General features: G+C 38.4%; 1 protein-coding gene across 1 annotated transcript in view; it reads right to left on the reverse strand.

Annotated features, from left to right (window-relative positions):
* HERC1 (HECT and RLD domain containing E3 ubiquitin protein ligase family member 1) overlaps nt 1–13,324 on the reverse strand; it is a 223,057-nt gene that overhangs the window by 20,898 nt on the left and 188,835 nt on the right. The window contains exons 61-69 of the mRNA XM_049783985.1: nt 10,602–10,775; nt 9,952–10,245; nt 7,845–7,910; nt 7,560–7,685; nt 5,610–5,748; nt 3,958–4,139; nt 2,621–2,776; nt 1,873–1,995; nt 479–581 (exon numbers count right to left, since the gene is read on the reverse strand). Of these exons, the coding sequence (XP_049639942.1) occupies nt 479–581; nt 1,873–1,995; nt 2,621–2,776; nt 3,958–4,139; nt 5,610–5,748; nt 7,560–7,685; nt 7,845–7,910; nt 9,952–10,245; nt 10,602–10,775 (1,363 nt within the window). The remainder of the gene's footprint in view (nt 1–478; nt 582–1,872; nt 1,996–2,620; nt 2,777–3,957; nt 4,140–5,609; nt 5,749–7,559; nt 7,686–7,844; nt 7,911–9,951; nt 10,246–10,601; nt 10,776–13,324) is intronic.

The raw sequence follows: 13,324 nt of genomic DNA on the forward strand, positions 1-13,324 counted from the left end.
TAAGGCTAGAAACTACAACTTAAGTCAGAGCTTGCTTCTTTCTTTCCTTCACATTAGCTTTAGCCACACCTTAGTTACTATTACATGTCAAGAGGCATGAACCCACTCAAGATATAAACCCTACATATCTATATATTCCTGAGTCTCTGGGGTCTGGAAGTGAGGGAAAACTCAGAGGACTAGCTAAGACTAGCTAAGGAATGTCTGTAGGACCACAGAGGCAGCTGCAGAGGGGAAGAAGGAAGAGCTTTATTAGAAACTCCTTTAGTAAGAGTGATGAAGGCTCTGGCAAAGGGGGGCCTTATAGGAGAAAAAAGTGCCCTAATGAAAAAAAGTTATGAGAGAAGCAGAAACACACAGCTAAGCAATGAAGGTCATATTGTTCACTCATCACTAGAAAAATAAGATGACTGTCTAGAAAGTAAAATATAAGTATACATGAAACAAGTAATAAACAAGTGCTTGGAAATTACCTTACCTTGCCCAAAGGTATACACATGACCATCTTTAGTCAAGGCAACAGAGAACTGAGTTCCACAAGCAACTTTTTTAATTCCAATTCCACAGAGCACATCAACTTTCTACAAAATAAAAATATAAGGCATATACTTTAAAAATGAAAAAAACTCTTTTATTAAAGTAAAACATTTTTTAAATGTAAACACCATTCTTACAAGATTGTTCATCTACAGTTATTTTCCACAGGTAAAGATGTTCATGATCAAATTACAGTTATACGATGTACAACAACCTTCACTAATGAGCTCTCTCTCTCACTCTTAAAAAAATTTCTTGAATGTACTTTTATAGGCCAGTATTATGTAGGGATTCTTCTAATGGAAATACTGAGATATTTACCTGTTTCATATAATACACATTCCTATTTGGTGTTTTCTTACCATGCTTCTTATCTAAGCTACGAACTACACAGGGGCAGGTGCATTTTCAGGATCTCACATGTAACAGAGTTCTCTGTCCTCTTAAAGAAACTACAAGACTGTGAGAAAACCCATATACTGCTCTCAGTCGTAATGATTTCTGCTTGAGGAAGTAACTATAACTGCTTTGTATGTTCCCCAGAGAGGGCATCCTGGCTTCTGGCATCTCTAGCTGAGTTTTCACCAGCTTAGCTACAACATGATTCTGCATATACTGGTGAATCTGAAGCTAAATTTAAGTTTAGTTTTTGTCAATCATACTGCTTTGTTAAATATGTTAGGAAGCCTCAAGTGAATTGCATAGGTCTTCAGAGACAAGAAAGCTTTAATTATGCATTTGGATTTCCTATTATTTTATAAAAGGAGATATATATCTCTCTAACTCATTGATAAAAATTAGATGAAATGGCAGCTGCAAGTTGAACACAAAAGGTTACCCATGTTTGCTCATTAGATATCCTGTACATTATAATGTTCTGCGTATCCTTTTAGAATATTTACATTTAGTTTAGCTATTAAACTAAATGTCACTTAATAACACAGAAGCCTTTTATAGGTGAGGTGAGAGAATCTACTTTCCATAGTGTGATGGGGATCAAAGCCAGGGCCTTGCATATACAAGGGCTGTGTTCTACCACTTGAGTCATTTCCCTGTCCTCAGAAGTTGTCAAGCCTCATTATAAATAATTTTAAAAAATAAGATTTTGATTATTTTCCATTAAAGAGAATAAAAACTGTGCTGTCTGAAACCAAAGAGTAAAGACAATATGGGGCTGGAGAGAGAGCTCCAAGCATGAGGGCAGTCTGACTGATTCCCAGTACTAAATGGTCCCCGAAGAACTGCAAAGAACAAAGCTGAGCACTGAGTCATGGGGTAACCCTGAATATCAAAGTTTGTAGCCTCCAAACCAAACTTACAGTTGACAACACTGACCTGAGGTGAAGACTTGGCAGTAGAATTTCCTAAGCCCAGTTTCCCATAATCGCCATCTCCAAAAGCCCATACCATGGAGCCATCTGCTGATACTGCCAACGTGTGGTTTAAGCCACAGGCTACCTGTAGAAAGAACAGGCATTATATGACAAATCACATTCTAAACACATGTCTTTTTTTCTGCTTCAGTGAAAAACTTGGCCATGTCTCCAAGTTTTTATTGGCTTTGTGGCCTTCTAGACATGTTAACAAAAATGTGTCAACAAGAAATGATTTCTAGTGTCCAAAATCAACAACCTTCTAACTCTGAGTGCACAAATGGACATAAAAATAAAAAAAAAAAAAACCTGGTATTTCACACAAGGCACTCTTAGGAATGCTACAGAAAAAGGTTAATAATTCATTGCTCTTTTCCTGCTGAAATAGTTCCATTGAACACAGAATGAGAGGTGAAATCTGACTCTCTGTAGTTCAGCTATCTCCATTTCAGAAGTCTTTATTATGTAAAAGTTATACTGTTATGTTAGTAGCCAAGTCATACTAGAACTTTCACATTCTGTACTTTGGGCAAATATGATAGAAAAATTTAAGTTGATTTCAGTGATAAATTTTCCCATTAGGAGAAAATCATGAAAAATTAAGACTGTAAACAAAATAAATGAGAGGTTAAGTATAACTGATGACTGGTACTCCTAAAAAATTTGTGTATACAGAGAAAATGAGACTATGAGTCTTGTCTATTACTTGCCTGTCCGATCTGATAACCCTCCAGTGCCGTCACTCTTTCTGGGAGCTTTTTGTTTGAGGTATTTCCAAGACCCAGACGACCATAGTCCCCATTCCCAAAGGTGAAGAGTTTGCCATCTGAAGTCACCACTGCTGAGTGCTTGAATCCACAGGACATCTACATAAAGTCAAGGAGAAAGATATGTTTTCAGAGGAGGGAACACTCAAAAAGAAAGACAACAATTCTTGCTACCAACATGGTAAAATGTTTTGAAAGAATCCTAAATTATTCAGTATCCTCTGATCAGTACATGCCCTCTATCTGCTAAAGTGGCTTTCCTGCACCCTCAGATCTGTCCCTCATCCTTATCCCAGGAAGAGGAAGAGAGGAAGAGAAATAGACCCTGGAAGAACTGAAGCTGCCTTCAGATCTGTATTGAGGATCTATAGCACGTTTCTCAGCTTTTCTGAGACCATGACTAATCATTGTTTTCCTCTGTGGCACCCCCCACCCCCTAGAGGTTGGTCTCCTCGTCTTGTGTCTTGACTTCCATTGACATGAGTTTCTCCTGTAGCTTCTGTGGATTATCTTGAGGGGGTGCATGGGGCCATACTGTACCCAGCAAAGAAATTCTGATCTAGATAACATAAGAAAATGGTGGGGGCCAGAGAGATAGCATGGAGATAAGGCATTTGCCTTGCATGCGGAAGGACATTGGTTCAAATCCCGGCATCCCATATGGTCCCCTGAGCCTGCCAGGAACGATTTCTGAGCGTAGAGCCAAGAGTAACCCCTGAGTTATGCTGGGTGAAACCCAAAAACTAAAAACAACAACAACAACAACAAAAATGAGTGGAAAATTTCTTGATAAACACACAGGTACGGGTGATTTTATATTATGGTTTTCTAGTAAATGTATAAGAATTCAGCTTTGATAACAATAATGATAAGTTAAAGCAAAGCGTTTTATACTTACCAGTGTATCAAGAGGTGGGGCTGGAGAGAACACAATGGGTTTGGCTACTTTGCACACAGCTGACCCAGGTTCAGTTCCTAGCACCACACATGGTCCCTCTTGCCCAGAGAACCCCCGGCACAGAGCCAGGAGTAATCTGGCTCTGTGAGTCACACTAGGCATGAGGTAAACACACACACACACACACACACACACACACACACACACACACACACACGCACACACAATACACATAAAAGAATAATAAATGTGGTAGGAACTAAAGTATAGAGTATTTCTGCCTAGGTCCTAAAACAATTTACTGGTTCAGCAAAAAGAAATTGATTCTAACATCAAAGTCCATTCAAAGTTCACCAAATGTGTTTATAAAGGAAAGGCTGACCTGCACCACTTCTTCTCCTTGTAAGGCCTCAATCTGCCTGGGCCGTCGCTGCCTGTCACTGTTGCCATGGCCTAGTTTGCCATAATCACCATCTCCCCAGCTAAAGACCTCACCACTTTCAGTCAGGGCCATTGAGTGCCCATCAGAGCCACAGGAAGTCACCAGTTGGGTCACCACAAAGCCTAGAACAAAGCAGAAATCCAACAAGAGTCACTGAATGTTGAAATTCACCTCTCTAGTTGCAGCTGCTATAGAATATCCTCAAAATAAAAACAAGTTTCCATTTTATACCAAATCAATATTCATAACCTAGTAAATTGAAGACAGTTAAATAGTAATCAGGAGGAGAAAGTGGAGGGTGACGAAAGTCAGTCATTAAGGACCATGTTCTAGTAAATGTGAATCATCTAAGATCAAGTTTTACAGATCCTACAAGGATCCATAAACAAGAATGTGTAAAGGAAGTTTTTTAAAATCAAGGAAACTGAGGCCGGAGCAATAGCACTGTGGTAGGGCATTTGCCTTGCAGATAGCAAACCTAGGATGGACCTGGGTTTGATTCTTGGCATCCCATATGGTCCCCCAGCATGCCAGAAGTAACCCCTGAGCACTGCCAGTGTGTGCCCCAAACAATACAAAACAAAATGAAACAAAACAAATTAAGGAAACTAAGTCACAAATGGTTAGAGTTATTGTTAAGTTCCAGAGACAGGATACAGGGAAGCTGGTTAGTAAGCTCATCTTCCAACCTGCAAACTGTACCTTTATATTCAGAACATAAGAAAGAATACTGATGGGGCCAGAGAGATAGCATGATGGGAAGGGCATTTGCCTTTTACACAGCCAACTCAGGTTTGATCCCCAGCATCCCATTATAGTTCCCCAAACCTGCCAGGAGTAATTTCTGAGCCAGGAGAGTAGCCCCTAAGCACTGCTGAGTGTGCCCTTCACTCCGCAAAAAAAAAAAAAAGAAAGAAAGAAAGAAAGAAAGGACTGAGAGCTGCTGAGGAATTGTACCTGCACTTAGTGTTCCTGCTATACTATAAATCCTCTTTGATTTGTTTTCAGGACCAGCAAATTTAACTTAGGGAACATACCAGCAACTTCTGCAGGAATTTTTCTTCTAACCAATGAGAACTCTGACGGGACATGCTTCAGAGGCTTCAGTTTGTTTGATGTTTCATATGAATTGTTTTGTTTTGGAGCCCTACCTGGTGGGGCTCAGGAGCTACTCCCAGCTCTGTGTCCTCGGGGTGCTTCCAGAGCTGATCAGGGGCCTATATGAGGCTAGAACCTGCCTGCATGCAAACTATGACTCAGATCATAGAGCTCTCTCTTCATCCATGAATGTATTCTAATGAAATATATTTATGACACCATTAATACCATTTACTGTGAATTTTACAATTTTTATGAAATTGTTAGCTATCTTCTATGGTTTCAAAGTTATTTATGGCATATAACACTGCCATGGAAAATGAACTGCAAAATAATTTTGCTTAAATTATGGAAACGAAAACTTCACATGCCTAAATAAGTATTAAATATAAGTGAAATGTATTTTTCAAAGTTTAATCTGAGTTTCAACATAAGCAAACATTTCTACAGTCAGGTTACAGTTTCTGATCACCTTCAATTGAAGATAATTTTACCTTGTAAGGCTGAAATAACTGTTAGCACATGAAGATCATCTGAATTTCCTTGTCCTAATCTTCCATAACTTCCTTCCCCACAAGCCAATACTGTGCCATTGGCCTGGATGACAAAGGTGCAATTCTGGCCACATATGACCTAACATAGAAATACAGACATTACCCTTTATAATGTAAGTTTAACATTAACTTATAATTATCAATATATTTATATAAGATACATTTATTAATTCCTTTATTCTTTCACTGAAGGAAAAGGACTGAAAAAATATAAAATTCCTATGTCCTTGATTATTGTAAAACAGTAGACAAGAGAGATGAGGCATGTCTGACCTTAAACTATGTTTTAGAACCATAATACTACAGAGATTCCAGTACACAGAATTTAACAACGTTAACAAATCAGATGAAAGAAGAAGAAAGGTTCGGTGGAATATAAAGGTGGCTAAAGGTTAACAAGGAGCAGAAAAATGGAGGCTACACAGGGTAGTGTAGTAGAGCATATAGTAGCTAGCATAGTTGCTATACTGCTCCAGCATATGCCTCACATGTGTGAGGTCCTGGCTTTCTCCCTGAACTGTCAAATAAAACCAAACAACAGCGGCAACAAAATAAAGCCAATTAAAAATAAACAAGTGCTCAATGAGAAAGGACTAGCCTCAAGAATTACATGGAAGGTCTGGAGTAGTACAGTGGTAGGATATTTGCCTTGCAAGTAACCAACCAGGGTTCAATTCCTGGCATCCTATATACTGCACCTGTTCACCCCTCCCCCACACATACAGGGAGTAATTCCTGAGTGGAGAGTCAGAAGTAACCCCCTGAGCATTTCAGAGAGTGTCCATTTCCCCACACAAAAAGATTAATTTTGAAGTACAGTGCCACAAATATGAGGAGGGAAAGAGCATCAATGAAATCTGGCTAATGATATATGGCCTTAAAGAATCAATAAACAGAAACATCTTTTTTGGGGGGGGAAAGAGAATCTACATCTAACTTGGTACTTGGGGGTCATAGAGTGCTGGGAACTATACCCAGGACTTTCACATACAAAAAGCATGCATCTAGCCTTAGGAGTATCTTTTCTTGAATGGGGGAATAGGGATAGTAGATGTATGAGTCACACCTCGTGGTGCTCAGGGAATATTCCTGGCTCTGGACTGACCTCTGATAGAGTTCCCATGATGCCTAGGATTGGACCAGGTTGGCCCCCAATTAGGAATATATTAACCTCTAAAATTTACATATTTTTATTTTTTATTTCAAAAAATATAGTGACTAGATCTTTTAACTATAATGATTAACATCAGTAGTTAAAAGCAAGAAAATAGGGGCCAAGGCAATAGGACAACAGGTAAAAACAACCTGTCTTTACATGGCCAACCTAAACTCAAACCCAGGCACTCCATTGGGTTACGCAGCTCACCAGTGAATTGTGAATGCAGAATGAGAAGAAGTCCTGAGTACTGCTGGGCTTGGCCCCAAATAAAAATGAATGAAAATAAAATAAAACAAAAAGCAAGAAAATATTTAGAAACATGCTAACCAAATGTAAGCCTGATTTTAAAAAAATGAGAAAATTTATTTAGAAGCTTATACATCATTACTTACTTTAGTGATTCTTTAAAATAAATAGACTATAAAGTGGAAAAATCTATTCTTTTTTTTTTTTTTTTTTTTTTTTTTTTTGGTTTTTGGGTCACACCTGGCGGTGCTCAGGGGTTACTCCTGGCTGTCTGCTTAGAAATAGCTCCTGGCAGGCACAGGGGACCATATGGGACACCGGGATTCGAACCAACCACCTTAGGTTCTGAATTGGCTGCTTGCAAGGCAAACACCGCTGTGCTATCTCTCCGGGCCCCGGAAAAATCTATTCTATGCTTTTTTTTATGCTATTGATAGCTAGAAAAAGAGCACTGGCAGTACTTCATTACTTTTCCCTAGACTTACTTGTTGGGCCTGTGAGAATGATGGAGCAGCTGCTGGAACCATCACATTTCTTCCTGCTTCTGCCAGTTGTCCATGCCTGCCAGCACCCCACAAGTAGACATCGCATTTACCTCCCAGGTGCCAGTCCTAAAAAAGCACAATCATCTCAGAATTGGATCTACTGTCTCCTCATACAATAATGTGCTGGTTCCTCAAGGTGTGCTGGCCTCTAAGGAGACCCAGAGAGTATCTAGAACCAGAATACTGACTGAAAACCAACATAAGGTTGTCTTTATCTTTACTGACCTCAGGTCTGGAAGTTGCCCAAGACATAATTTGTTCATCCATTCCATTTATCCATTTACTATTATCCTGCAAGACAGGGAAGACCATCAAGATCAATCTAGCATTATCAAAACTGACTAGTTTAAACGATTGCAAGTCTTAAACAAGAGCGGATTAATAATCTCAAAAATGAAGAACAATTTTATAATCACTCCACATATAATTTTTGCATCATTTACATTTCCCTTGGCTATCTACACTTTCACACTATCCACTCTTGGTGGATCAAAACCAACCATTCACATCCTGGTACCCACAAGTACACAGAGTCACATGGAGCAGTCCCTCCCCACCTCCATGAACTAGCTGCAGAGCTTTTAGCAGGTCACTTTGTCTTCTTGAGTTTCACTGTGCTCATCATCAAAATGACAACTTTGAAGCAAATGGGCACAAAATAATACTTTCTAAACTAAAATATTTTATATTTAAATAATATACTTTAATTCATTTTATATTGCATTCACATTTATGAATCTTTAAAAAGATTAAATTACCATGAGATAGAGCTAAAAAGTTGTTGATGGTTGAATTTGGATCATAGAATGTTCTAACACCCATTCCTTATCTAGTGTTCATTTCCTATGACAAATTTCCCCAGTTAACCCTCCATCATTCTAACTCTGGCCTTCACCTATGGCAGACACTTTTCTTTTCTCCCTTTTCTTTTTTATCTTTTCAGGTGCTATGGTTTACAATACCAAAGAATCATCATGCATATCACTTTACTTCCTTTCAATTCCCAGTTTTTTTTCCAGAGTGACAATTTACATATATTATTGTCATATTGCTTCTTTCTAGGTCTTAAATGCTCTTTCCAGCACCCAGAAAAAAACATTTTTATTGACTTTGGGTGTTATTCTCATACTACATTTTTTACTATCCCATAGATGAGTACAATCATTCTATGTCCATCCCTTTCTCTCTTGACTTATTTTATTAATACTCTATCTTTCCATGTATAAGCCAATTTCATGACTTCATTTTTCCTAACTGCTATGGAATATTCCACTATATAGATGCACCACAGTGTCTGTATCCATTCATCTGTTCTTGGGCATTTCCAGCTTCTGGCTATTGCGAATAGTGCTGCAGAGAATATAGGAGTTAAAGATGCCTTTTGTGCAATTGTGTTTTCAGGCCCTTAAGATATATTCCCCAGACAGACACTACAAGGTCAAAGTAAAGCTCAATTTCTAGTGTTTTGAGGAATGTCCATATTGTTTTCCAAAAAGGCTGGACCAGTTGACATTTCCAACATCATCTTCCTGCATCAATGCCAGCACTAGTTCTTCTTGTTCTTCTTGATGTGTGTCAGTCTTGTGGTGAAGGTGATATTGCATTGTTGATTACATTTTTCTATGTCCTTTGGTCATCTGTATATCTTCTTTGAGAAAGTTTCTGTTCATCTTTGCTCCCCAGTTTTTGATAGGGTTGGACCTATTTTTTGGTAAGCTCTAGCAGTGCCTTCTATATTTTAGCTATTAAACCCTTATCCAATGAGTATTAGGTAAATAATTTCTACCATTCCACAGGTGTTCTTTGTATCCTGGTCATCATTTCCTTTGAAGTGCCAAAGCTTCTTAATTTAATGTAGTCTCATTTATTTATTGTTGCTCCACTTTCTTGGTCGTGGCATACAGATCTTAAGTAACTAAGCAACTAAAATACTCTTATTCTTTACATCTCTTTATACCATCTCTATTTTATACTGATTAAAATATAAATAAAGCATCAATTTACTAAAAAACTGTATGTGGAACAAATGTCACAAGATGATTGGAAAGATATTAACATATATGCAAACAAGGCAGTTATGGTAAAAAAAAATGTGGGGAAAAGAACAGAACTATGTATATCACTGACAACCAATAAATTGACAATAGTTCCACAGTTCCCACACAATTTTTGTCATCACAGACACCTACTATCATGTTGCAAGTGACTAATGAAAGGAAAATATTTTAGAGTTCTGTGGTGTATATTTCAAAGGCATTCAAGATCATAAATCTTTCTTGAGAGTTTCTAATTGACATTCATGATATAATCTTGGAGCATGTGTTATACTGACCATTAGGAATGTAAGTTCATCCTCTGGAACAGGCTCCAGATCAGGAACCGTGAAAGATTCTGGGAACTGTGCTCCATTGGTTAGTGCTTCAGCAGCTTTGATAGTTGTTGAGAAGCACTCTAACCACGACCATTCGTTTGGATTCCAAGAAGCGGGATCAGGGAGGCATTTCCGGTGGTGTGGAGGCACTGGAGGGTTACACAGTAATTGGTCCAGATGAAGTCCCACAGCCAGAGAAGCGAGACACTGCATGTAAGGGCTGTGAACGAGCTGGTCCCCACAAACCACATGGGGCTGAGAGAAAAGGGAAGAAGACTGATTAGCATTGAAGATATGGAAACGGATAAATGAAAATGAAAAGATATGCCATGGATATTTTAAGACATGTAAGAGAAAATAATATAAAAAGAATGATACAAACACTATACAAATCTCAGGTTATTTAAAAATTTTACTCTCACTAAATAAAGTTAAGAAGTTTACAATAACAGAATAATTACTACAGGCCTGACTTATTTTTATTAATTCCAAAATTACCCCCATGTATTTCTGTTAGATGTCAAACTCTTATCAGATAAATTTAGATCCAAAATTCAAAATATCAAAATATCAGGAACCTTCATTTTTGCAGGGGTGAGAGTAAGTGTTACCTTTTCATAGGCATATTGCTCCTGAAGCATCATGGGTAGTCGCTCCAAAAAGGCTCTCATGCAGGGGGCCATATTTAATCCAAGAACACCCTGTTGTTTCAATGCTGTCCTACAGGTTGCTAAAACATGATTGGCTGCTGCCCATTCTGATGTACAATTCACAACCAAAACATCCTGATAAAAAGTAAATCATGCTAGGTGACATGTTTGTTTATATAAAGATAATTGTTTCACTAATAATTTCTATAAAGTTCCTTTCAATGATTACATTTAAATACTTTTATTTTTGGACATTTTATGTTGTACATTAAGCTTATGAACTTTAAAATATCCTAAATTTTATCTAAGTAACAAGAAAATAAAAAACAATCATAAAATGTGGGGCCAGAAAGACAGAAGCAGGAAGGGAATTTGCCTTGCAAATGGACCACTTTTTCTTACTTATTTTATACTTTAGTCTTTTATTATAACTTTTTTTTTTCATTTTTATTGTGGTCAAAGTGAATTGGTGAATTACAATTATTTCACAGAAATATTTAAGGCACATAGTGACAATGAAGGAGGGGCATTCTCACCACTAGTGCTGTCTTCCCTCCACCCTTTTCCCAGCATGCATCACATGTCTCCCTCCTGTACCCCCCCCTTAATGCTATCTAAGATAAATAATGTTATCTAAGTAACAACAAGAAAATACTATCTCTCTGGACCATTAATTAATTTTTTTAAGCTTTATATACGTTCCTCACTTACATAGATATGGCCAGAGATAACCTGGCATCTCAGAATCCCATATGCTCCCATGACCACCATCAGGAGTGATTGCTGAGTGCAGAGCCAGAAGTACTGCCAGGTGTCATTGCAAAACAAAGCAAAACCAAAACCCCTCCAAAACATAAAATGTGTTAGTTATCTTGGATTAGCTGATTTGTTTAGAGGCTGGCAATGCTCAACAATCACTCCTAGTGGTTCTCAGGGGATCATGTAGAATGCTGGGATTGAACCTGGGTTGGCCACATGCAAGGCAGAACCCTTCCTACCACTATTGATAATAATAGGGCTTCATGTAATGAGAATTCCTACAGGACACCTTCCACTGGAGTGTCGGCTTCCCTCAAATTTGTTAGTTTCTTCCCAGATTTGTTCATTTTTGTTGGTTTGTTTGTTTTGGGTCACACTCGGCAGCACTGGGGTTATTCCTTGCTCTGCACTTAGAAATCGCTTCTGGCAGGCTTGAGGGGACCATATGGGATGCCAGAATTCAAACCGGGTCTGTCCTGTGTTGACTCAGTGCAAGGCAAATGCCTTACTGCTGTGCTATTGCTCTAGCCCTAATATTTGTTCATTGTTAAGGAGACACTATCAATAGTGTTATAAAGCTGTGCAAGTGAGGGACAGTTACACTAGCATTATGGGGGGTAAAGGAGGGAGATATGGATGCATGCTGGGAACAGGGGTGGAGGGAAGACAACACTAGTGGTGGGAATGCCCCTCCTCCATAATTCACTTTGACCACAATAAAAATGAAAAAAAAAAAGTTTGTTATATAATAAAAGACTAAAGTATAAAATAAGTAAGGAAAAGTGGTCTATTTTAAAAGTCTGATATGGCCAGAAGGATACCATAAGTTTATTCTGCTGAGATACAGCTGCAAAAGGAGTAACACTGCTCTACAGTGACAATACAGTACAGCTTATTCTACAAAGGTCACTAGTGCCTTGTGTTTTGGTATTAATTCTATTTTGAGTAGGACTAATCATGAAGGTTGTCAGCTCTATGTTAATGTTTCTTTTTTTCCTTCTCTTCCCCCTTATCTCTCTCCCTCCCTCCCTCTCTCTTCTCTCTCTCCTCTCTCTCTCCTCTCTCTTGCTCTCTCTCTCGCTCTCTTTCTCCCAGCAGTACTCAGAGCTTACTCTTGACTTCTGTACCCAGGGATCTCTCCTGATGGGTTTTGGGGACCATAGGTAGTATCAGCAATTAAAACTGGGTCAAATGTGTGTAAGGCAAACAACATACCCACTACACTATCTCTCTGGACCATTAATTAATTTTTTTAAAGCTTTATACACGTCCCTCACCTCAATGACTCTTTCCTTCTCTTTATTGTTGTAATGTCCAGGAATTGCACAGTTGGCTGCATTACACCAGGGTTTGCACTAGTCATGGTGCTGGAATCATGCCAGCATTTACTGGGCTTCACACTTAATGATGTAGGGTGATGCTAGGGATTGAACTCTTGGCCTAACACATGCAAAGTAGATATCCTATCTAAGCTACCCCTTCCCCGTACTCCAACTTTAATGTTTTAATCACAGAGACATAAAGCAACACAAAAGTTAAAGCAATAGTACAGTGGTGTAGGACACTTGCCTTTTACTTAGCCAACCCGGTTTAATTTCCAGTATTCCTTATGGTTCCCTGAGCCTGCCAGAAATGATCCCTGAGTCATATATCACAGAGCCAGGAGTAAGTTCTGAGCCCTGCTGGGTGTTACCCAAAACAACAAGAAAAGCCAAACTAAACCAAACCCAAAGCAGTATAAAATGCAACATAATGAGGTTACACCATAAAACCATTTCACAGTTGGGGACTAGTATTTTTCACTAAGAAATATAACTAAAATCCAAAATATAGTTTGCATGTGTGAGTTAAATGTCTTGAATGATCCTTATTTTCAAGGAAAATTCCTTTGAGACAGTATAGTGCTATTCAAAAAATCAAAAAAA

The sequence above is a fragment of the Suncus etruscus genome, chromosome 1 (genome assembly GCF_024139225.1).
Source record: "Suncus etruscus isolate mSunEtr1 chromosome 1, mSunEtr1.pri.cur, whole genome shotgun sequence".
Classification (NCBI taxonomy): Eukaryota; Metazoa; Chordata; class Mammalia; order Eulipotyphla; family Soricidae; genus Suncus; species Suncus etruscus.